This window comes from Lycorma delicatula, chromosome 1 (assembly GCF_047948215.1).
Source record: "Lycorma delicatula isolate Av1 chromosome 1, ASM4794821v1, whole genome shotgun sequence".
Classification (NCBI taxonomy): domain Eukaryota; kingdom Metazoa; phylum Arthropoda; class Insecta; order Hemiptera; family Fulgoridae; genus Lycorma; species Lycorma delicatula.
Genome location: NC_134455.1, coordinates 193,977,763 through 194,004,626, shown reverse-complemented (window position 1 = coordinate 194,004,626; position 26,864 = coordinate 193,977,763). Strand labels below are relative to the sequence as shown.

General features: G+C 29.9%; 1 protein-coding gene across 2 annotated transcripts in view; it reads left to right on the top strand.

Annotated features, from left to right (window-relative positions):
* Positions 1-26,474, top strand: part of net (atonal bHLH transcription factor 8-like protein net) — a 45,884-nt gene extending 19,410 nt beyond the window's left edge. Inside the window, exons 2-3 of one of the 2 annotated variants that reach the window (XM_075369445.1) lie at positions 8,050-8,176; positions 20,419-26,474. In XM_075369445.1, coding sequence (XP_075225560.1) covers positions 8,131-8,176; positions 20,419-21,122 — 750 coding nt within the window. In that variant the 5' untranslated portion in view covers positions 8,050-8,130 and the 3' untranslated portion in view covers positions 21,123-26,474. The remainder of the gene's footprint in view (positions 1-8,049; positions 8,177-20,418) is intronic. The other variant, XM_075369439.1, reaches the window with a different exon arrangement.
* The last annotated feature ends 390 nt before the right edge of the window (positions 26,475-26,864 follow it).

The window sequence follows — 26,864 nt, the reverse complement described above, 5'->3', positions numbered from 1 at the left end:
TGGGATTTTTAGAATTTTACATTTAATTAAATTAACTGATTGTGTTAGAATGTTTTTTTAATCAAACTAATGAAACGTAAAAGAACTTATATCTATCTATATATGCATAGATGAAGAGATTTCTTATATAATGACTTATGCAAATAATAATAATTTATTTGTATATACTGTATGATGTACACAAGTAGATATATTGCAGGCAATGTTACTTTTATTATATTCAGAATGTAAAGGAAATTAAGTTCACTACCGAATTGGTAACTGTTAAACAATTCTTATTGAATTATGTATATATATATATATAAACCCTACGACACGTTATTACTACCAGCCGCTTTCATTACCCAGACGGGCTTCTACACGGGCAGGAGATATACCCGCCGGATGCTACTCCAGCGGCGATAAATACAGCCGTGTTTCTGGACTAGGGCAGTTTCAGGGGTAAACAGCGCGTGATTAGCCGTTTACCCGCAATATATATAATTACATATGAAATTAATATATTAATGTAATATATATTGTATTATAATGTTACATTAGGCCTATTCTTGTAGACTGAAATCAAAATGTATGTGAAATACTTGATGGGATAAAGTATCTAAAAATACTTGTCAACATATGGTACAATGTTAGTAGGGTAGACACCCCAAACCAGTAGAACAAGAGCGACTAGTTCAAATCTCGACTCGAGAATTTCCTGTCAGCTGTTCCGGTTGGACAATAATAGAATGAAGTGAACGTAAAAGAAGAGGAGAGAAGAGTGACGAGCGCAACGAGTGGCGACGGGCCCGCAACTAGAAAAACACTTCATTGTTGTGCCTTGTTCAGGACGTCCCATCTGCAGCTTGTGACAATGAGACAGTTTATTTTTGTAATTGTCACTGCGGTACTAGTGAGCTACCATTTCACAATACAGTACTTCTCACTACCTAACATTTGGTTTCATCTATACATCATAAACATATTACTGCACCTCTTATGTATTACTTTTTATACTGACGCCGTATCTTAATAACAAAACTTTATTGTCATGATAATTAATTTTCAATTATAACCGTTTAAAATTTTTTAAAGTTATTCAAAATGCTCTTAAGTAAAAATAATTGAATATTTTATCTACCTTTGTCCCAGAACAAACTGTTTGGGGCTTTTTTCCGTCGGAGGAGGGGAAAGCTCTACCAGCCGCCGTTTAATCGCTCAGAACGTAAGCATCGGGCTCTCTCCAACTAAAACCCCTTCCTCTCAGTGACACGGGAAGACCGAACCCGCCACAAGATATAACATAGTCTCCGGTGGGACTTGCAGAACCGACAGCCAGAAGGAGACGTTGAGAAGTGGAGTCCCACGGGAACCAAGGGAGTAAGTCCATCCACGGTCGGCCGTGAATAAATGCACCCTCATCATCGCAGGCTATCCTTCCAACCCAAACTGTTCCCTCGCCGCGGAAATCCTCGTCGCCGTGACGCGAGCAGCACGATCGCCAAACAAAAAAAGGCAGCAGGGACCCCGGAGGAGTCCCACGGACATCGACAGAGAACTCACTTCCACGTCGATACGAGGACCGACCACTCCTACCCCCGCAAGCTATCCTTCTTACCAACTCTTCAGCCTCCTTTCCCGCGATCTTAGAAACCGCGTTCCCCCCTCAGCGAGCGTGAAATTAAAAACATTGTCAGCGTCAAGAGAGCCCTTCACCGTGATACATCGCATCCTTTTAATCCGTCTACCAAAATCATCACGAATATCACGTGCTCGATATCATCAAGGGCACCGCAGTACGAACAAATATCGTCTTCGTGATGTCCCTTGGCTTGCAGGTAAGATCTGATACTGCCATGACCCGACAGGAGCTGAGTATGAAAGTAATTCACCTTTCCAAAAGCCCTACGACCCACAACTTAACACGTTTAATCAATCTACATGCCTATCTTCCTCTGTCTGTTTCATCTCACCAGGACTGCCACCGGTTCAGAAGAACATCGTAGGAAGACGCCATTTCCTTGCCCCGGTATCAATCCACCCTGAACTTAGCTAGTAAGTCTATCAGAAGCGTACGAACAATAACGAATGCCGTGTCAAAGGAGATAGTCTTGTTTCTCAACAGACTCGCAGAGACACCTTTCTCTGAATCCGTTCGAGAGTCAGTCTGGCACGTTGTTTATCCAGGGACCTCATCCAAGAAGGAGCTCCATACAACAGAATAGAATTCGTGTCACTAGAGTACATGCGCTTCTAGTTAAAAGTAGAGTAAACTGTTTGGGACAAGCAGTCCCTGAACTGCGTGATAGGTATATTTTATATCGTGTTAAAATATACTCAAATGATTTCCAATACTGATCTACCTGCGAAACTGGGCATCACTTAAATTTAGTCTTATTACATTCTGGAGTATTTTAAATGTCATAATATTGCAATTTTAAAAGTTTTAAGGAAATATATTTTTAAAAAGAGTACGTTACGTATTTTTTTTTAAAGTTATGTTCCTTTCCTTTTCTCTCTAAAAATATTAATAAAATAAATAACAACAGTAAAAATCCATAAAGTATTAGAACAATTTCCTTTTAACTTCTTAGCCTACCGGTTCCAAAATTACGGAATAATAATTTTTTTCTCACTATAATTAATGAATTGTGTATTTAATATACACTAGTTTAATATATTATTTTACGTGTCAAGGCATGATTACGTTTATATTTTATTACAATTAGTATTATTTTATTTTGTTATTTGTTATCTACAACTATCGAAATCCTTTAGTGGTGCTATTAACAGTGTTTATCAGAAGAGATAATCGTGACGAAACTTTAACGTGCATTTTTTTGTACGTGTATCAAGGTATATGAGAGTAAAACGATTAGAATTTATGGAAACTAGTGATTTTTGTCATCCAGTATCTTTTCTTGTGATTTCCTTTGGAATTTATTTTCTTCTCACACGTATTTTGATAAAATAATAAATTTTTTGTTGCGATATCTTCTTCAACGCTGTAATATTTTAACCGAAAGAAATGATATTCAAACCTTCAAATAATTAACGAAACGCTAAAATATGGCATCGAAAATCTTTCTCTTGTTATCCATTATACTATTAGAAATATCATTTCTTCAAACGAATACACATACTCACAAAAACAAGCAAAAAGGTACAACAATTCTGAATTTCCATAGTGCACCTACTGATATTAAGAATAATTTTAATGCAAAATGGTTTTTTGTAATTCTCAACTCAGTAGAAAAGCTGTTTTTTTTTTTTAATTTCCTCTACATAACGTAACTTTTTTCACACTTTCTCAAGTTTGCATTCAAAGCCGAGAAGGAGGTAGTAACAGTAGCAGCTGTGCCTTCATAATTTAGCGGATCGATGTGTGCGGTAGTGTGGTGATGGTATATGTGTTAATTGCCGTTCGCTTATTCTTCTCCATCCCTTTCTAGCAGCCTGCTTTCCCCGAGCTCGTTGTCTGTCTTTTATTACTTTTCCCGTCCCCTTACCACGGTCATCCTTACTTGCTCACTCTATTTGTTCTGTGAAACATTGTTCTAGGTATTAAGTACTTTTAATCCGACTCTAGCTTAATTATTAATTAAGCAAATAATGAATAATTTTTTACACTAGTTAACACAAGGTGATAGTTTTATACATATATATATGAATCAAATATTCTCTAGTTTAGGGACTGTATAAAAAACAGACCTGTAATCAACAATTTCAGATATGTAATTACACGTCTATGCCTTTTATGCACGCAATAAACCAGGAAATACTTTATAGGTTTATGAGTATACGAAAAATTTTTAAGTATTACAAAATAAGTAATATAGATACTTTTTCGCTATTTTGTTATTCTGTAAAGAAGCAAATGGATATTTTTTCCACTTCGCTAAAGAATGAACTGTTGATTTCACGATCAAACTGACTGTTTACAGGTCTAACTAAGAGTAAAAATTACCATTTTTTTTTAGGATCTAAATTTCAACCAAAATGATTGTTGATACATATTTCACTAACAAAGTAACAAAGAAACGGTTGTATATATTTAGACATTCATTCTAAAAAAAAAGCTGTCATCAGAAGAAAAGATTCAAATATCATTGTCATAAAGTAAATGAAATTCAGTGATATTTTTTAAATAGTACGATAACTGAATCGTACGTACGATAGTATCAATCTGTCATGTACTCTATAATATTTACCAACAAATAAGGAATTAGCAGCACACCCGTTTTGGAAAATTAATCGATTTTCAGCTCACAAAATAATAATAATCTACCGCTCTTATTCTTGTGGTATCATAAATTGTGATGTTCTCCAACTTCCAAGCAGAATTTCGTTTGGTAGAAAAATCCTTCAGTATGTCACATTTGAAGACAACTGGTTTTACTGTAAACGATCTATTTCCTGATATAATCTATTATATTTTTTTATTTTCGTTTGAAGTGAAAGAAATGTGTGATTCAGAAAATTTTGATTTTATGTTATGTACTTGCCTCTCGATGTACATGATTTCACCGATTTTAATTATGCTTTAAGTCGGACCGTTTGCGTATTTATTTAAATGTTTTAAACTTGATATTTAACGATTAAGAACGTATTGGAGCTGAAAATTAATCCTGCAAATATTATTACTGTATTTAGGTTGTATGATGTATTGCGCTAATAAATGATACGAACAGTAACTAGACTATACTTTTTCTTTCTTTTTCCTGTTTAGGCTCCGGTAATTACCGTTCAGATAATATTTCAGAGGCTGAATGAGGATTATAAGTATGAGTGTAAATGAAGTGCAGTCTTATACAGTCTCAGTTTGACCGTTCCTGAGATGTGTGGTTAATTGAAATCCAATCATCAAAGAACACCGGTATCCACGATCTAGTATTCAAATCCGTGTAAAAATAACTGACTTTACTAGGTCTTGAACGATGAAACTTTCGACTTCCAAATCAGCCAATTTGGAAAGACGCGTTCACCAGTAGAACAACCCGGTGGGTTAACTAGACTACACTGAAAAAGTATAATTTTACCGACACCCGGTAATAAATTAATTCTGTATTTCAGCATTTCTTGTTCATCGAATCGGATTGTAATATATTTTTAAATTTTATTTTACGGATTTAAACTAATATCCCGTTTTAGTTTTTTCAGCGGTTTAGTTTTTAAAAAGATATTGTCGGACAGTTAAACTTAATGTTAGTAAAACTAAGAAAATAGTTTTGAGCTTTTAAATTATGTTCTTCTTAATTTTCACATAATAAAATATTTAATCTTTAGCGATCAAGAAATGAACATTACGTAAAAAATCACAAAGCAGAAGCTTGGTTTTGGATAATTTTCCATAAGATTTGTGGAGTCTTAAACGAGTGGACATGTTGTAGAAATTTTTCTCGTACCGTAATTTTCGTTATTGTCATTTTCTAAGTCGCTACTGCTAAGGTTGATCATATTGAGAGCTGATTGTATATAAATTTCCAAACTTAGACAGAAATGAATTCATCACCTTCGATGTAGCAGGCGTGCATGCTATCGCCTATCTTACCAAGGACATCAAATCTTTTTCTGAAAATGTTCCTTAAATAACAGTTGTCAACACAATTTAAAATTTTGTTTGTTAAATGAGAGTGAATGGCTGATTCTTATAGTATTTTTTATGCTGATTTCATGTTTATTAATAATGTTTTTCTATCGGGGTCAGTTTTTTTGTAACTGAAATTTCTTTTGAAACGAAAAATATATGGTGAATATAATATGACAATAAAATACATACATTTTGTACTCCCTAAAATCTATTTCTTTTGGATTTTCTGCTGTAATTTGCTGTTGGTAGATTGCTCTTTAGATTTCAGCAGTAATCAGCTAACATTTTTGGGTTCCATTTTCCTTAATATTGTGTTTCCGCTGTAAATATCTCTTGGTGAAAGCGTTCTCCATCTTCATCACTGATAGCGCCGAGATTGTTAGTGAAAAAATCCAAATGTAAATGTAAGAAATGGATTTTTAATGACATATTACACCCAAGTTCTTTGTAGTTTTGAAGGAGTTCACTCACAAGTTTTGTGTAACTTAATGGCCTTATGGTTTCCAAGGAAGTTGTTTACCACATTTTGAAATGATTTCCATGCAGCAATCTCCAAGTCATTCAAACATTCCTCAAATAACGGGTCACTCATTAGTTTTCTTACTATTGGTCTTACAAATATACTTTCCTTTACTTTAGCATCGCTTATATTAGGGAATCTGTTTTTTAGAAACTGAAACCCTCACGCCATTACGATCCATTGCGATCCATTGCTTTAACAAAATATTTGAATAAACCAAGCCTAATGTGTATTGGCAGAAGATAAATGTTTTCTGCTTTTAGTAATGCTCGACTAACAATATTTTTTCTCCAATAGGCAGTACCTCTCTCTTTGGCCATTGCTCTTGTATGTAATATTTCTTCTACCTCTGCTGTACCACTAGCATAAAAAGCAACGGAATTTAGTGTGTCGTAAGTTGCAGTCCAAGTAAAAGCGCTATTACTTTCAGATCTCCACAAATATTTCTCATACTAAATCCTGCTAAATACAACTTTGATATTTTCATGTGAACAGCGTATGCTAATGATGTTGATGGGTATTTATTTCCAATGTCAAGAAGAACGGCTTTCAAACTAAGCTTTGACGAGTCAATAAAAAGTCACCATTCATCAGGATGGTGCATATGTCCCAAAGCTTTCCGTAGAGAGTCCACATCATTACAGCATACTAAGTTTTCGTACTGAGAGAAGAAACGTTCAAATTCATACTTTCTGTCACAGAAAGCAGTTATTTTAGTGTTTAGTTGTAAAAGATGCCATTCTTTTAGGCTTGATGCCAGTATTTCTGCTTCATTTTTTGATAAATTTAGATCACGAACTAGATCATTTAATTCTGACCGATTAATTAAATGGGGTTCAGTATATCTATTTTCTAAAAAGTTTGGATCTCTTTCATCGTCGCCTGATAAGTCAGCAAAAGATTTGACATTTTCATCTTCATCTAATTCCCATGTTTCTGATGGTGCTGAAATTGGAAGCTCTTAGGTATGCGGTACTGGCCGCATGGCAGAGGGAATATCAGAGTATGTAACAGTACGTCTAGTTTTAGCTGTTATCCCAGATATCTTTATTACACAAAACTATCAGTCTGTGGTGTGATCCTTAGGTTCTCTCCAAACCACTGGAATTGCAAATGGCATGTGACGAGATCCATTTAGCCAACCGGTCAACAATGTTACACAAGAAGCACAGCAAATTTGAGGAGCCTAAGATTTGTCCTGATCACCTAATTTACATCCACAATACAGTTCATATGATACTTTTATCAGTGGAGTTATATTTCTTTTCTGAGACTTCAACGTTACCTCACCATAGATCTAGCAGAAATCGTTTGGATGATTAATTAAACTGCAAGGCACTGTTAATACATTAAAATAACTAATATTGTTTAAAAAGAAACGCTTAATAAACACACTAATTTAATAAACATACACACACGTTACTTAACATTGTATACCCGCTAATACGAAAGCCAGCTGAACGTTACACGTACCAGAACTCGCGCTTGAATGAGAATTAAAACTATTTCTCTTGTTTGCACGACAGTTTATAAGTTAATATAATAACGACAGAAATAACTAATGAGTGATGATATGTTTATAATAAGATGAAAATAGGAAGAATGAGTCACAATCTTGTTCATTTTAATTATTTTTTAAATAATACACACGATGACTAACGTCTAACAAATCAATGTAACAACAATTAAGGGACTATAATAAATAAACAAAAGCTATTTAGCTGATAAATAATATAATAAAATACGTTCACAAAATGCTGTGCTTATGGAGTTCATGCATGATACTGCCTAAAAATAAGAATGGTAGTTACAAAAAACTAAGCCTGATAGAAGAATTCTGATTTCATATTTGAAATGAGCATGAAAAATATTATAAGAATCAGTTATTCACCCTCATTTAACAAAATTATTGTTGATCAGTGTAGTTATTCTAAACCTTTTTCTTATTTTTTTTTTTTAGGGATTCATTAGTCACTGAAGAAAATGACTGTTAACAAACACGGCTAATTTCGTAAATAAGGTGTTATCTATTTATCCAAAAATGCATTTATTAAGAAAGAAGTTGCAGATATTGAAGATTTTTTTAGGTAATTAAAAATACTCACAAATTAGAGCTAGTAGAGTTTGAAAGTAATTTTTATATTTATCTACTTACCATATCATCGAGCACTAGTAGTACAGTCAGTACTTGTTGAAATTAAACGTACTCAGATATATAAATATATCTTGCTAAAAATTAATTTCTTAAATTCCATTTGCAATAAATTAGTATGCTCTTCTAATAATTATAAAAAGTTAATACTTCGAACTATTGAAAGATTACAATTTTTAAACTTAAAATTAATATTTTTATATTTTCTTGTTTTTAATAATTAAAAAAAGATAAATTACAATTGCAATTAAAGTATTCTTGCCAATACAGATTATTAAAGGGCAAAAACGTTTTTCATACTAGAAAAAAAAATCGGGAGATAGGTTTGCAGCAGTTGGTAGCTATCGTTCATAAAATATGATAAAATGTATAATAACTTTGTAGGTAATATTCCCAGTTTTGCAGTTTTATTTTACGGTCCTTATTATTTACTACGAATAATATTCTATTTGGATAATAAAACAGTCGTTATCGCATGAAGAAGATTATGTTTGTGACTGTGAAGTATATAAGTGACTAATGAATTTTATTCTTTTAATATTTATAGTAATAATAACATAGTACTGATTTTTTTCCAAAAATAAGTAATTGAAAAATATATGAGATAAACTGACCATTAACGTTAACAATTTAAGCAATCGCTAATGGCGATCCAACCACCTTTTTTTTGCCTGCTGAATTTCTCTAAAACAGGAATGTCATTTTAAATAATTAAAATAACCCATCGTATGAAAAAGCTTAGTTACACTTCATGCAAGTTATTGTGTGTTTTTTTTTTTAAGTAAGTAAGAAAAACTATAAATTCCTTATTTAAACTAAAATAACCAGAAAAAATAATACAATTTAATATTTTATGCTTGAAATCAATTCAACCGATTTTGAATACGAGCAAATCGATTTGCAAGTTAAAAGTTCTTCGTTTTGTTCAGATCCATTTGTATTTTATCTTGTTTTGTTTTCATAAAATCGAAAAGCATTGCAACGGCGAACGCAATGTACTACTACACAGGGCTACCTTGTAAACTAGATGTTAGATACGTATTAACACACTCTAGACGTTTAGTTAAATATTCCTGTTAGTTGTTCACTATTATTTTTTCCCCGTAAAAAACAAAACAAACAGTTATGTGATATGATTCGACAGAAAAAAGCCGGCGATATGAAAAAATTTAATTTAATAATTTCATATTTTTCATCTTCAATACCATTAAACAGAAAATTGTAATCAAGGATTTTAACCTAGACTGTAATACCTCTTGTTACTTTCAGTTACTATTCAATTTGCTGTCCTCTTAATACGGTTATTGAAGAAAAATAAACTTTAAAGCTCTCGTTAACTCTTTGTCGATTTTGGTCACTGTTACTTTATTTCCGTGATTTTTCAGTTTTTCCTTTATCTTTCTTTTTCCTTGATATGCGAAATTTTTAAAGAAATGTTTCTATAATCAACCTTTCTTAGATTGTGTCTTTTTATAACCTGTGAAAGATATTAAAAAAAAAAAAAAACTACTACGTTGATGAGACATTTGTAGTAATATTTTACTTTTTTCGAGACAAAAACAAAATATGCATAAACTGTCTACTTCATTAAAAACATCGTTCCCATTTCTTGTGATAACTGACACGGATGTCTTAAAAGTATTTATACTAAAACCAGTAGAGCGTACAATAATGCTACAATTTAAAAAATCCCTTTCGGCACGCCGGAAGGCGGAGGTAGATTTCAACGGTGTTAAGTAGGGGATAAAAAAAGTTTCCACCTTAAAGTTAAGAAAAACTTCAAATTTACTCAATACGATAATGGTTGCATGTGAAAAAAAGTTTCGCATGTTTAGCATATGACAAGCCCAATTTTCTTACAATTCCAACAACATTTTGGTCGTCATCCCTTGCCGTAAGGGTTGGTCATATCAAAAATTGTTTCAGACGAAAATTTTATGTAATGTTTAGTGGAATAAAGATAACTTTAAACCGATTCTATGCTGTGCCTATTAAGGGAGGTATGAGTTTTTGTCTTCGAAACCCAATTTTTTCCACTCCCTGGGCCAGTGGTTAGTAATATCAAAAAACTTTAGTTAGATAATTTTTAGACCCATTATCCAAAGAATAGTAGGAACTTTAAGCAAATTCGATATTTTACTTAATAGGGAAGTTATAGCGATATTTTGTTTTTTCGAAAAAGCCCTCCTATTTCCACCCCATGGTCCGATTTTCCCATTAACAAACTCAACTAAGATTTTGGGTCTTTATATTTTATGTATAAATTTGAAAGTGATTGGCGAAAAATTACGGCAGTTATCGTGTCACAAGAAAGTGAAACATGTAGATATATATATATATAAAATATACATAATATTCATAATACGTAATATATTTATTTACAAAATATTATTATTATTGTTTATTTAATATTATTATGTATATATTTATATACATAATATAAATAAATATATATATATATATTTACAGAATACATTTGTATATAAATGTATATATAAAACTTTGAACTGACGGTGGTTTTGGGGTCTGGTGGATGTGAAACGGGAAGATATGTCGAAATTTTCCGGAAGTCATGGTACTACTACAATAGGTAGCTTTCTTATGAAATCTACCTAACAATATTTATTAAAACCAAACGAAGTATTAATGAGATATTTAAACTTGAATTTCATATTATAAATATCATTTTATGTTGTCAACAAAACTTTTAATGATTACCGAAAGTAATAAAGTACCGTGGACTAGATTATACTCGGTTAATGCAAAGTGAGACTGAAAGATGAAAGTTTACATCTGCAAATGAAACAGAACTAACCTAGCTAAAGGATTACATATCCTGGATCGTAACAAAAAAAAAACAACATAAAATTACTTGATAAATGTATTATTATTATTTTTATTATAGTCCGGTGAATATTCCAAAGGGTGCTACAGTAAAAGTTGGCCTGATATAGATCGCCTTAAGTTATAAATTAATACTATTCCTCGTTACATACTTAAATAATAATATTTTGTAGTCGATATAGGGAGAAAAATATTCTCAGTGGGGTATTAAATAGCAATTTCTTCTTACATGTATAATATTTCCGTATAATAAATATTTTATTAGGCCCATGGAATTTATAGTTTTATCATTAATAAAAAAATCAGATGGTTTTTGCACCGAAGAACTGAAATCTATTCCTTTAACAATTTGATTTTCACAAAAATATCTCATTTTAGCCCTTAATGAATATTCATCGAGTGGATATTCTTGGCTACATTTATATTAATAACGAATGAACGTAAAGGCCTGCATTTGTTAGATCAACTTAGTTTAAATATAACAAATTTGAAACGTTATTTGTTTATTAATGTACACATTATTGTAGAATGCATTTAACTTTGTTCAGGAGTGAACGTTTAAACAACCGATTTCTTTGAAAAAAAATCGATAACTTCCTGCTGAATCAAAAACTAAGCCTATGTTACCGCTTTACCCGTTTTCAGTTTAAGATCGACCATCAGTAGTTAAAAAGTTCAATCTTTATTTTATCGTATTAGAGATGCTTGTTTGTTAAATTAGAAATAGTTTAAGCAGTTATTTGAATAAAATATATCTCAAGTTAAAAAAGCTTATTCTTATCAGATGAAAAGCTTATCTTCAAATTTTGAGGATAATTATTTTTGTTCTGTAGAGAGTTCTTCTGCTGGTCCTGCATTTAAGATTCTTCCGGATAGGATAATTCTTGCATGATCTACAGAGACGATTTGTTGGTGATTTTATTTAATTTTCCCTTTCCTAGTATGGGATGTTGTAGCAGTGGTTGTCATTTCAATATTCAAATTATTTTTTTTACGGTACTTATACAAAATCGGTAACTGAAGGTAAAATAATAATACTAACTCGTGCACAAACAAAAAAATTGTTTACGTCATTCTTTGCATTAATTTTCATACTGTTATCAATAAATAGGTCCTTTTTTAATGTGAGTAGCGATTTTTTGTTAGCATATCCATATTTTAGATTTAAAAAAATAAATTAAAAAAGTAATTAACTTAAAAAAATAAATTCTTATCCATACTACTTTAATAAACTCACTAAAATGTAAATATAATTAGATTTGAGTTTCTACCTTTTGAAGTCTATTCCGGGTCAATCTATTTGAAGTGACCCAAGGGCGGTTGCTTGACCAGTTCAAAAAAAAAAGAAACTTACTACTTGTTTTCTACATGTTTCAGTACCTTAAAACTATTTTTTTCAATTTTTTATTTAAGCAGTTTACCTGTGGCGGTCATTTTTGTTACAGTGCGCACACCTATTTTTGTGATTGTAAGGGTTTACAGAAAAAATAACTAAAAAACTATTGGTCCTGAAAGGATGAAACTAAAAGCAATTTATTCATATTTTTTCAAGGTAAAAGATTGGTTCATAGTTTTATTCTTTCTATGAGAAAATTACCAATAAAGTTGAAGATTAAAAATGGTGAAATTTCACTTTTGGTAATTTTTTCAAGAGGCAGGAATGGCATACACCGTTTATATTATTTTTTTATTGTAGTTTTACCTTTAATACTTACCCCTACATTTTTATGAATTATTGAAATCGAAATTTTTTTTTAATTAAAATTTTGGCTTCAAATAGTTCTGATAGTGCTGGTGATAAAAATCTAAAATTTTCACAAACTGCAGTGTTTTTTGTTTTAGATGTATGAAAATAAAAAAGTTTCTTGTTTATTTTTCTAATAAAAATGTTGTAACCTCCCAAAAATCATGAAAAACCTGTTAAAAGCGATACCATTTTGACTCGCTAAATAATTGTTCCAATGGGGTTTCTTGTCTTCTTGGCAATTTAATATTTTTTTACTTATTACTGTAGTTGAAATAGACTTGTTTGAACCGTTAAACAACATTGTTCATCTTATAACAGGCGCTTGCAGGCATCTGCAGTCGGTAGGAAAATTCATGTTGCAACATGCTCATTTATTGTTGCATTATTTAGCTTTGCAGTTACAGACTGATCAGTCTGACTTAGTCAGTGACCTGTTCACATCTTTACCGAGTGTGTCAAATTTTGTTCTATGTTTAGAAGTCTTTATTGAATAAATGAGTTTTACTTAATAATATTACATTTGCAAATTTTAAAATCAGTTAAATTTTTATATTACGATTAAGTAATTTCACACAAAACAATGGAAGAACAATGTTCCATAGGAATTGCTGTATGAAAAGTTTCATAAAACAGTGTATGGTACAGTGCCAGAAGAACTCATTAAAATTTGTGAATTTAATAATGAAAACCAATAACTTATTTTTTTACGTGTTAATTCAGATGTCACTGGTGTTTTTAAATATGAAAAAACTGTTTTATTAAAATTCATTCACCTGTATGAATAGTTCTGTTGTGACCCTTTGAGAACTGAAAAAAAAAACAGTTAAGAAAAACATAAGACAAATAAAATTACAGCAAGCTCTTAAAGAACACATTTTTCCAAATTTAAATTTAATTCCTGGAAAGTCTCTTTTGTGTTAACTGTTTCAAAAATAATTTTTCTCAGCAGAACAAAGAACTATATGAATGCGAAGACCAAGAATAATACATTACCCCACATCACAATATTGAACAATTGTATGCTGTTTGTAGCACTTTGGATTATCACCTCCATCAAAACTGAAAAAATTAAAACAAATTCTAGAAATTATCAGAAGTGATATCACATCTGTTGGTTAACCACACTAAATAATAAACTGTCACTGCTACAAAAACAGGCTATTTCATTAAAGAATAATTCAAATTTTACTACAATTTATTTTTTCTTCGATAGTGTTTACAAAAATAAACCAATATAAAATAAAAATGAATTCTTGAAAAAACATTAAAAATTTCATTAAAATCTCAGTTTAAGTGAGTTTTACAAGCATTTTTGAATTAAAATTGTATTAGGTTACTGGTATTGTATATAATTTATCGTTAAATTACGATCCATCATTAATAATTAAAAAAAAAAATATTTTATAAATATTGAAAACGCCAACTTCAACAACATAGGGGATAAATATAAAAAATGTAAAATGCTTGGTCAAGCAACCAGCTTATGTTTTATTGGAACACTACAAATGGATTGATCCTTCCAGTTTAATGGTAAGAAATTTGGTACTTATTTAATTTATATGTGTAAATGAATTTTCCGTTGACTTCAAAAATCGAAGTTTAAAAAAGAATCGATAAAATATACTGTTTTTATTCACTTTTTTTATTAGGTTTTGTTTTAATTCCCATAATTTTATTATTTTCTTAAAAATATGCTTACATTTTTAATTTGAGTTTCTTATATGTCAAACTATCCCTCTCCACTTATAATGGGTTACGTTTTTTTTTCTTCACATAATTTATTTTACAAAGATTATTCAAATTAAAATATACTTTTTTTCTTTGACGAAAAAAAATGTAATCGTAATGAACCTATATTTTGCGTACCTTTATACCACCTATATTCTGCGAATAGGAAAAAATAATCAAAAAATAGAATTTTAAATGAATTCTGAACCCGGTGTTTTAAATTATTTTATCACATCAAGTCTTAGTTAATTTACTAAAATTTCAATTTTATTATATTTTAATTTAATATCTTTCACATTTTGCTTTTCTTATAAAAATATTCGTACTTCTTCATACCATATTTTTCTTTAGTAGATGAAACATGATATTTTATTCTTAACATCGATTCTAAGCAAAGAATTGTGGAACTCTAATTATTTATACAGATTCCGATATTTATATTTCGGCTTCTATCTGGATGATCCCATCAACTCAAGCTTAATGATATACAGATCCATTTTCTACAAACGCGGATCAAATATACAGCCGTACAAAATTTTCAATTATCACACGTCCTCAATGATTTCAGTGAAAAAAAACCACAATTGTAAACAGATACACTAAGATACGTGACACAAAGTACATGGTGACCTAATATATATATATATATATATATATATATATACTAATTTTAAATTTACTTACATGCATGTTAAATAAATTTAAATAAAGTAAAAATAATAATTAGAATAACTAAACATCTTGCTCATAGCAAGAAGAGAAATATGCAGCTCAACAATCTTAAAAAAATTAGATTTAACAGCTAAGTTATTTAAAAATTATAATTAAAATATTCTTATAATTTTGGTTTACTGCACCTTCTAGTTCAGTATTTTGTACTTACGACAAGAAGTATTTTCTTTATCGTTCTGAGAACTGGATGCCCAATTAACGCAGACGGGTTGTTTGTATGTGGTAAAATGTGTACAATAATGTGTGGTTAAATGAAGTAAAAAAAGTAATAATACACGTTCCAATGGCTGGCAGTATACCCTTCTTAATCAACAAAAAAGAGACATACCACAACCGTGTACCGTGCCGGGAAGCAAGGATGATTACCGCTGTTGAGGTGAAATCAGTCGACCGGCAAACTGAAGACAAACACTGGCGATATAATAGCCTGGGTGGTAAGGCACGCGTGATGATCGCCTAATGACAACTCAGGAAGCCCCAAATCGTTGCACCCACCTTCTGTTTTTTAACAGCTGTACACTATCATTTAATAAAAAAAATAAACAAATAAAAGATATACATTTGTTTCATATTTATATATATATATATATATATATATATATTTGTTCACGATGATGACTGTCGACCATCATATCATTTTTTAATATTTATTTGAAATAATATAAACAACAGTACAAGAGAAAATAATGTGATTCATTCTCTAAAATATACTTGTTTATTTGTTAGTTAATTAAGGAAGTTTATTATAAAATTAATCAAATTTTTAATAAATATCTCTGGCATTGTCGTTAGAGTAATACTATCACAATGCGATTTTACTACAAAGTGCTGACTAAATGTACATAAACTAATCACGCTCTTGATGAAGAGTAAGTGTCTCAAACAATCATTGATTCTTCTTTTTTAACTGTAATAGTAATTAAGATTTTGGTTTTAAAAGTTGTTAATTTTTAGAAGCTTTGCTTTGTTAAGAAATTGTTGTTGCGAATAACAGAATATATCAGAGTATATTATATATATATATATATATATATATATATATATATATATATATATATATATATATATATATTTTACGTCAATGTATCTACACGCAAAGCTAGACAATTACATGACCGATTTATACAAACTTGTAATGATAGTATAAGTATAATTACGTAAGAATTATAAAGCTGTAAAAGAAGGTAGAGACAATGAGATTGCAAAACACAACTTGCTATGGTGAATCATGTATGCCTATCTTTAAATCAGCTGACCATAAGGCATTCGTGTTCACTTAGACCTAAGAACTGCTAACAGGCTAAGCTAATAGGATTATGACTTTGGCGAACAGAAAACTTTCTTATTTAAGAATTTAACTTTCCGATTTTCTTTATTTAACCACAAGGTGCTGTATAACTTATTATTTATTGTTGAAACACTCCTTGTGAGTTACTTTGTTATATTATTATTATTATTACTTTTTTTTAAATGAACATACTAATTTGACTTCAAGTCAAAGTTAAGATCAAGTGGTTTCTGGTATTTGAATGCATGTTCACGCATCTATCAGAATAAAATAACTATTAATATTAAATTCATTGAAGTAAATAGAAAACCGATTCAGTTTTACAATGAGAATAAAATTCAGTAATTTTCGAACCTCAATTTTTTTTATAAATCTTTTCTTCGAAAATCCTCAGAAAAATATCCTTCCGGCTCGACATTAAAGTAGCCTATTAAATATTTTGAGTAGTATTCAGCTATTTTTTTTTTTTTTATCCCGAGTCGTGTTGGATAGCTCGGTTGGTGTAGACCATCTTGCTACTGCTCAGCGAATTAATCTCTTTAGTTTGGTTTTTTGATATTTCTTTCGGTTTGTCGGTCTGGAACTGCGGTTTAGATATTGGTTGATGTATTTGTAAATATTCTTGAGTTTTGGTGACGGATTAATTATTTTACTTCGATTTATACATTGTGCCGGTTTTCTTCCATAAGAGGCTTATACTAAACGGCATAACATAATCTCTGATTTCAGAGAGATTTATTCTAAGTCCTACGACAAGACGGTGCAGGACAGTAACGTCACATAGTAGTTGTAAACAAGAACTTATACATTTTTGCAGCGGTGAGTACCTAGGCGTAATAGTCCTCACTGTTAGACAGGGGAACTTTCCTTTTCTATAATTCCTTTACCCTTTAGCCTATATCAAAACACACACTTCTGCGGAGCCGCCGTTCGTCCGTGGTTACACGGATGGGCGATGAAGCACGGACACTCCTGAACAAAGGGATCTCCCGGAGCTGAGAATTGCTTAACTGCTGGATCGCCCCTGGGAGGGAAGGATCGGTGAAATATGAGGTTTAGTTGGTAGGGCGCAGGCATGCATACGCACTTTTAATGGCAATTTGCGGAACCTGTTAGCGAGCCCGACTCTTTACCCGTAAATGAAGTTCCACAGACTCATTGGGGAAAAAAACAAAACAATTTTTATCGTAACTTCCTCATTTAGAAATTACTGTAATTGTGAATTCGAAATTTAATCAAATAAGCAAAAATGAGTGATTTTTTAAATTATTTTTATTAAAGTTGTTATATACAACACATGATATACTCGTAGTTTACATGTAAACTACGGATTTCCATGTAATAATAAGTTAGCTTAATATAAACATCCATTTGATATTTAGTTTCCTTTTTGTATTTTCGTATGTGGAGAAGTTATTACGCATCAACAATAATAAATTGTCGGAATAATACCGCTGAATTCATCCTGTTACCGTTAAATCATGGCGTTTCTGATTTGCATTTCAATAGTAAAATATGTTTGTTATTCTTGCCTGTTACTTGTTATTACATTGCATTTTAACCGACTTCTATAATACATGTGAACAATTTTACGAAGAGAATTTCATCGTTTTAATGTAATTTTGATATTAATCAGTAGGTTATACAAAAAAATGATTTTTTTCTCTAACAAATTAAATATTTAATAATTGTATGTAAAATTTAATTATTTAATCGGTAACAACATATTTTTTTAGTAATTTACAAATAAAGTTATAGTTTCAAAAAAAAAAATTATATATGTTAATAATAAATAACTAATTATTTGTTAATAATCAACAGATGTTTTTTATATTATACATTTAAATTTTAGTAATCTTTTCATTGAGAGTGAAAATGAAATATTTACATCTGGAATAAAGTTAAAACATTTTTTAAAAGGACACTGATTAAAACAATTTGCGCTTATCGGTAATTATTCAACTAATATGATCAATTCATTCTTCTCAATTTAATTAGCAGTTATTTACCACCTCATTAGTAGAATGCAAGCATCCTTATCTTTCATCGAAAAAGTTGTAGGTTCGAATTCATATCAGCTTGACTTTTTCATGCGTTACAAAATATATTTCTCGTCATATTAAAAAGCGAGAAGAAAGTAGCTGTAACCGGCCGTCACATAATACACATAATTGTAATAAATTATGTGTTTACTGTATTAACACGATGCAAATGTCACTGATTAAAATAGAATAACTTTGTATAAATCCTAACTCGCTTCAAATGATAATGAGTAGCTAAATAACTTCTTCAATTTAAAGATTAATAATATTTTTTACACGATTGATTAATGTTTCTTTCGTTAAAAAATCCTAAACTCTAAAATAATTCCCGACTGAATAAGATCAGGCCAGCCATTTAAAACCTCAATATTTTTTTAAATATTTATTTTGACTTAGGATTGATGCATTTTTATCCGTTGCTTGATTATTTCCTGAATTTGTTTTCTACGAATTTTTATACAACTTATCATCATATGATCAAGGAAACTTTACAATTTGCAAAAAGTGAGAAAATTAATGGACTAATAGAGTTAAGAAATTTTGTTTACGCTATTTTTCTCTATGAAAATTCATAGATAGTACGTTAATTTTTACTTCCTTGTACGAAGTAAAGGAAGTATTGTGATCGCGAAAAGTTTCGGTTTTCAGATTTCAGCGGAAATATCCATTTTGATCATCCCTGAATTCATTTTGATTAGTTTCGGCGTAACGTCTATATGTACATATGTATCTCCCATAACCCAAAAACGATTAGCCGTAGGATGTTGAAATTTTGGATTTAGGACTGTCCAAAATCCAAACAATTTGGATTTTTTACTTTTTCTTAACTGCGGTATAAGCCCTCATTGAGAGCTTTTCAACGATATATTTTAAGTGGCACTTATTTTCATCGGTTCCAGAGTTATAACCAAATGAAATTTTAATTAATATTTGGATCTTACAAGGAGAAGGCACATCGGTTCGAATCCGACTTCATATATATATTTTTTTTTCTATTTTTTTTTTAAATTTAAATATATTGATTTATTAATCATTTTTAACCTCTGATTACAAAAAAAATTACAATAAATAATAATTCAATAATAACAATAAAAAAAAAAAATGAAAAAAATCAGAAGTTATTAGTGAAATAAAATTTTATGTACTTTTCATTTTAATTCAGACATTTTTACAGAGATTAATAATTATTAATAAATCAATATATTTAAATAAACAAAACGTTAAAAAAAAATTAATATTTATGAAGTCGGATTCGAACCGGTGTGTCCATGGTTACGGATCCGACACGTTCTCACTTACACCACATAATTAGTTGAGCGAAGTGAAATAAAATTAATATATAAACTAATATAAAATGCTGATACTGACACCACAAAAAAATGTGATGCAATATGATTCCACCACAATGTAATTGCGTAACTGTTCACTTTATTAAAGAATTCGAAGATCGTATCTCACTTTCAAATGAAATAAGTTTAAATGAAGTGCAGCAAAAAATGTGTATATATAATTTAATTGACGTACAAGGAAGTCATCTGGTGTCCACATCAGATTTTTTTTAACGTTGTTCATTTTGTTTTGTTAATATTCTTTCGTGGGGTTAATATCTCTGGGTATAATTAAAATCAAATACCCTCCGTTATTTACTTATACATAACTTATGCATCCCTATATTACCATATATGACTGAAATATTAGACCATTACTGAAAATTTAATACAGAATATCAACGATATTTTGTATATATACTTTTTATATATGTATATATATATATATACATTTTTTACTTGTTTCAGAGTTATCTGGAATACTGGACCGAGATACTGGATTCTGCTCGGCTGCTGAGGACGATCTGGATACAGATTTGCAGTCACCGACCGATGCGAGCGAAGATAGTGTTGAGGTGAAGGTTCGTCCGATCTCTCTTAAAAACAAAAGGAAATGTGTCGAACCGAGAAGAGTGGGGGATGATGCGAAAAAAAGGGTTTTAGAATCAGATAATCCTTTCAGACCGTGGAATCAAGTCAACAATCAGGACCAGCCTCTATCTTTAGTGTTAAGGGACAAATCAGTGATGGGGGACAGACCTCAAGAAGTAGTGAGATTAGAAGATAGAAGGGATTTTTCAGTAGATTCTTTACTGAACAGCGGCCGAAGGCGACAGCAGCAACAACAGCAACAGCATCAACAAAGAAATTACAAAAACATGACTAGGGAACGAAGGATTGAAGCTAACGCAAGAGAACGTACCAGAGTTCATACGATAAGTGCTGCTTTCGATACCCTTCGTCGTGCTGTTCCGGCCTACTCTCATAATCAAAAACTGTCTAAATTGTCCGTCCTCAGGATCGCTTGTTCCTACATTTTAACGCTTTCTCGAGTCGCGGGTCATGATTATTCCGCCGATCAGAGTGCTCCTAGCCTTTCTGATTGTGTCGATAATGTCTCAAAAACTATTCAAATGGAAGGTAAATTAAGAAAGAAAAAAGAAGACTGTTAGCGTCATAAAAACGTTTTACTCCGTTGTACTATATAAAGAATTGTTTCGGTTCGGTGCAATTAATTTAAATTTAGTATTTATTAATATCGACTACCTTATTACTTACTTAAAATTATATATAAACCGTTATCAGCAGAATGATATAGTATTCAAACTTAAGATAAGTTACAATTTTCTTTTTAATTCTGAACCACTTCTACATCATCGAAGAAGATGAACACTGTCACTGTTCAACCAGTCTCTTTGAGACAGATTACAGACTCATTTCTAGGTGTGGCGAAAAAAGTGAAGGCGATTCCTTCGCCGATCTCCGTGGCGGAAGGATGGTGTTTCAGACACTTATCCGGAAATTCCCGTGTCCAAATCCCAGTTAAGCTTGACATCTGCTCGTCGTACTACAAAACTTCATTTCAATTCCTACACATAGGTTTTATTACATACGGTGATTTAATCATAAAAGATAGGCTGAATTTTGGTAGGCTGGCTTAAATTCCCGATCTTCAGTAATATATTGGCTCGATGAAGAAGACAACAAACCTCTTCATTCCTTACTTTCATTAACATGCCTCTCACGGGCTCTACGCACAGATTGTACTAATATTTATGTTTTGTTATTCGTTTTATATTTAGGATTATTGAAAAAAGAAATTTTAGTTATCAAATAAGCAGTCTAATTACCTGAATATCTCTTAAATGTTAGCTGCGTATTTATGTGAAATAAAATATTCGTAAAAATGTGATAATGAAAAAGCAAAAATTATTCCCAAAATAAATTTAAAAGCTACAGAAATTTTAAAGCTTAAAAAAGTTATAATTTAAAATTATTATATATAATTGTACAATGAGAACAACCACACCAGTAGTGAAAGTATAAATAAGTTAGTTTGTATATATTGTAATTATGCTAATCGCGCTATATCTTTGCTGATCAGTTTGAAGCCGGGGATAAAAAACACTGTGTAATTAATTTTGTTTATGTTGTTTCACAACAGCTACACAAAATTCCAGGTGGTCTTGCATTATTTTCCAGTAATATTTTTAATCGATGAGATCTTATGTCATTATTGAAATTTATTTTAAAAATTGAAGAAAACTTAAGTGGCCTTTTTTGGGTACTTTACAACCATATAGAAAGCGCTAAAAATATGCCTTGTTTCTCTCTAGTGACAAATATTTTCAAACTTAAGTGGTTTTTGACCAAAGTTTTCTCGGATAGCAACCGTTTTAAACGGTAAAGAATTTTATGTAATACTAAAATTAACCGTTGTAAAGCTGAGAAGATGTTTATATTTGAAATTACCAATTATTTTAAACGGTTATGCTTCAAAATCATCGCACGGATATAACGTAATTTGTGTAACATTTTCATGATAATAAAAGGAAAAAAAAAACTGTTTATGTAATATGTATGTATGTAGGCTAATACATCTGTATTGCAGAAATTTATGTCAAATACTTATGAATTTTCTTTTCCCCCGTAAAATTCCTGAAAATATAAATCAAACAATTTGTTGTGTATAATTACTAAATATTATTTTAGATTTAAAAATTACAATAAATCAACTCTTAAAACGTTTTCATATTAAAATATAAGCTTTTTTTCATTAAGCATTTTGTTTCTTTCACCTTTTTTTCGTGTTTTCAATTATTTTTTGGTCGTTATTTGAATATAGTTTAGGAAATCACACAAAAAACATAATTTCGTACACTTCAGGTTTATGGACATTTTTATACGACATATGACATTTGTACGTTTATTAATGGATCAATTACCGTCTTTTTTTAAATTAAAAAAGCATTAAAATAAAAACAAAAAAGGTAGAAAGACAAATTAAAGAATCAGTAATTAAATGAATAAAAGGTAATAATAATAGAATAAGCGGTTCTTTTAAAAATATTTTTATAGTATCCCGGTTTTTGTTTGTTTAAATGGATTCGTTTTTTTTTTCATATTACCTGATCTTCCTCATGTTTCGTACTTTCGGTCAATGATCAGCCATCTCAAATTGAGGTTTAATAATAACATAGCCTTTATTATCGCTGAAAATGAACGCTATCGTTCATCGAAAGAATCCGAGTAATAATAATTTCAGAAATGAACTTTTATGCACTAAGTCAACAAAGTAAGTAATATATTACACACATTCAGTTTACTACTGCTAGTTTCTTTACTGAAATAGGTGATACGTGAAATGTAACTTTTATGTTACAACATACCGGATAATTTTTATAGAGATTTGTTTAACGATCTTTAGAAAATAATCATTCATTTTAAGATCGTTCTATACATTTAAATGAATATTTTTTTTAACTGACGCAAAAGTTTTTTGTGACAATCATTTGACTGTTTAATGCTATTCTCCACTGTTTTCTGTTCTGTGCTGATCTTTTAACCTGAACGTCGTAATTACAGTAGAAATATTTTTAAAATCCTACATCCTCAACTATCTTTTTTATAAATCCAATCGTTTTTTTTTTCTATAGTTTTCACGGAATAAACCGAACCTGGATGTCTAAAAAAACGATCCACCGACCTAGTTCGCCTGATTGCAAGATTCTCCATAAAATTCTTTCTTTTCTTATTTGCCTAAGACCCCTCTTTCTGAATTACATAAATTCATCTAATTTTTAACATCTTCCTGTTTTGAAAGATTTTACTTTTGAAAGTAAAGTCTTTGTTTTTAACACAGTATCTGGAAGACTTTTATAGTTTCCCTTTCTGCTTTCTTCTCAAGTCGTTAAACATTATATTCCGATCCGAATGTCTTTTCCAAATCCGCAAGTATAAATTCTATTTAGGTAATTTCATTGTTTTTTATACCGACTTTAAATATCACTCTGAAGGCTGGAATAGCCTCATGCGACCGTGCTCTTTCTAAAACCGAATTAATCTTCATTCAGTACCCTTTCCTCCGTAAATTCTATTCGCCTGTAAGTTATCCTAATGAGTATACTCGATAGACGAGATATTAGTGCGGTAAATCTCACGTACTGAAAACATATAAACAAACGTAAAAATTATTTTAATGAAAAAGGAAATTTAATTAGTAATCTTTTATTAGAAAAAAACTTTAAGACTTTCTTTTAAGTAACACATACCGCACGTTTATTAATATTTCATAACCTATAAATTACAATGGCAGTTGATTAATTATATTGCAAAATCTTTAATCGTTTCTTGTTACTTTGTAAAATATAAAAGATGAATGCAACACACGCGTTAGTTTAAACACTTGTTATGTGGGCAACAAACATTTGTTGTATTAAAAACGAGTACATCTGTTCATTTCCAACAATGCTTTTACAACGTACCAGTTACAGCGATCATCTGTGTTTGTTGTTTGCTTTCTGTCAACCGTATAACATTTTGAAGTCGCATTACACTGTATTGTATTAAGAAATATAGGCCTAATGAGAAAAATTAATTTCCATTTTTACAACTTAAGTTTAAGCGCCCTCTCACAACTTAACGATATCAGTTGATATTTTATGATAAAATGTAGTCCGTTAAAAGAGACATCGCAACAGGATAAATGCTATATATTTCATTCCCCGATTTTACTAAACAAACTTTGAAAATAATTCTCAAATAAATTTTTTTTTGCATAATAAGCCTTTATTAAATTAAAATAATTATGAACTATTTTCAGGAATTTTTATGTTTTTTAAATCTATGTAATAAATAGGAATAATACGATTTAAAGATGTACGATTACATTAATATATGTGATATACGTAATGCAATTTATTAATAGTATTAAATTTCTATGTAAAAAAAGATTTTGGTTAAATCTGAATGCAAAATGTGTTTATTAAAAAAGAGAAAATAGATAGATAAATCTATATTAATATTATTTGTAATCTAATCAAAAGTTATTAACAAATATATCTTAATACTCGGTTATTTAAAGAGCGGGAGAGAAGAATCCGCTTCGGCATTTAATTTAAACAATGAATTAAATAAACGTGGTTTAATTCAAACTTTTTAAATAATATTCTACATGAAAAAAGAAATGGTGTTCTTTTAGCAAACATTTCGTTTAGCGGCTAAAAAAAATGATGCTGATGATCACTGAAAATTTTTTTTAAACGAAAAATTTCACATCGATGTAATCATATCGATTGAACTAAGGTAATAAAATATTTATTGCAAAAGCTTTGTTATATATATTTATATATATAATAATTTTTGGATAAATATGGATTTTAATTAATTTAATAATCTAGCGATATTCAAAAAAAAACAACAGTACTTTTTTAAAAAAAGAATAAATTATTTATTTAGTAGGTGTAAATACTTCCTTATTATTTCTATCCGGCATAATTTATTACTTTTTCTATTAAGAATTTCATTAGCTGAATCGTTCTAATGAATTTCCGCTCGTCATAAATTAAAATGATTTAGTACTGTTACGAAAAGTTATCACTTGCCAAGCTTTATTAAATTAGGTGTAGTTGACTTAAAATACTCTTTGCTTTTTTGTTGTTCTTTTTAACGGTATTTGTCAGTTTCTGAAAAATCGGATTATATGTTCCCGTTATGCGCGATCACAAAGAAAGTTTTACTGTATTATATATTCCGGCTGTTAACGTATATCCAATGAACTATTTTAAGAATTAATAATTTTAAGAACTATAATTTTAAGAAAATTGATCTTGAAATAAGTGATTGGTAACAGATTAATTTAATGTACGTAATACAAATTTAAAAAAATAATAATCTATCCGATCCGCACTGATCCAAACTGAATTCATAATTGATAGATATGCGGTATTTAAATAAATAAGAAATGTATTTTTTAAAAAAAAGGAAAAAAATATTTTAAAGATTTTTAATTATACTAGTTATTTCGGTCTTCACAAATTAACAAAAAAAAAAATAGTTTATTTTCATTCCGTAAAGTAAAAAAAACCCTGAATTTCGCATTTAAAATTTCAATTTTCTTTTTATATAAAATAATATTAATTTATGTTTCATTTTCGATTGAAAAACTATTAGAAATAATATTACTCAGTATTTTTAAAATAATATATTTAAAAGACTTGTTTACTAATGTTAAAACATTAAAAAAATTAATACTGCAATAATATCAATTTTTTATTGTAAAAGCATAACTTAAATTTTTATAGAAATACCATGTATAATTTAGGTAGGAAGTTCTTTAGAAAATAATTTTTTAGGAGAAATGCGTTTTTAAATTATATTTTATATCGTTAAAGCAATTTTTAGTAAATGGCTATTGTAAATAGATTACTGTAATTATATTTTATGTATAGAATTTATTATAAATATATGTTATAAAATATTATATTTTAATGTTCTTGTGATAAATTTTTATGCAGTATTTATGTAAAATTAAAGTTATATTATTGCTTTTTATCTGTTTTTTCTTTTTTTTTTGATTATACTTGCAAAAGTTTAATCTTTAACAGTCAAGCTTAAATAAGCATTCCGAAGGTGGAGAAAAAAAATTGCAGAAAATATTAGTTTACCTCTTATTCCAGGATTATATTAAATTAATAAAAATAATTGCACTTGAATAAAAACGTCTAAAATCTTGGCGAAAACAAGAAATACAAGGAAAGAATTTTGATATTTTACTAAATAAAATAAACAAGAGAGATCGCTTTAATGAACTCTTTACAAAAAACAAATCCTAAAATATATTATCAAAAATGCACTTCTAAAAGCGCATTTTGGTGGCTGAACGGTCGTCGTTGCGGAATATGAAGAATTACAAA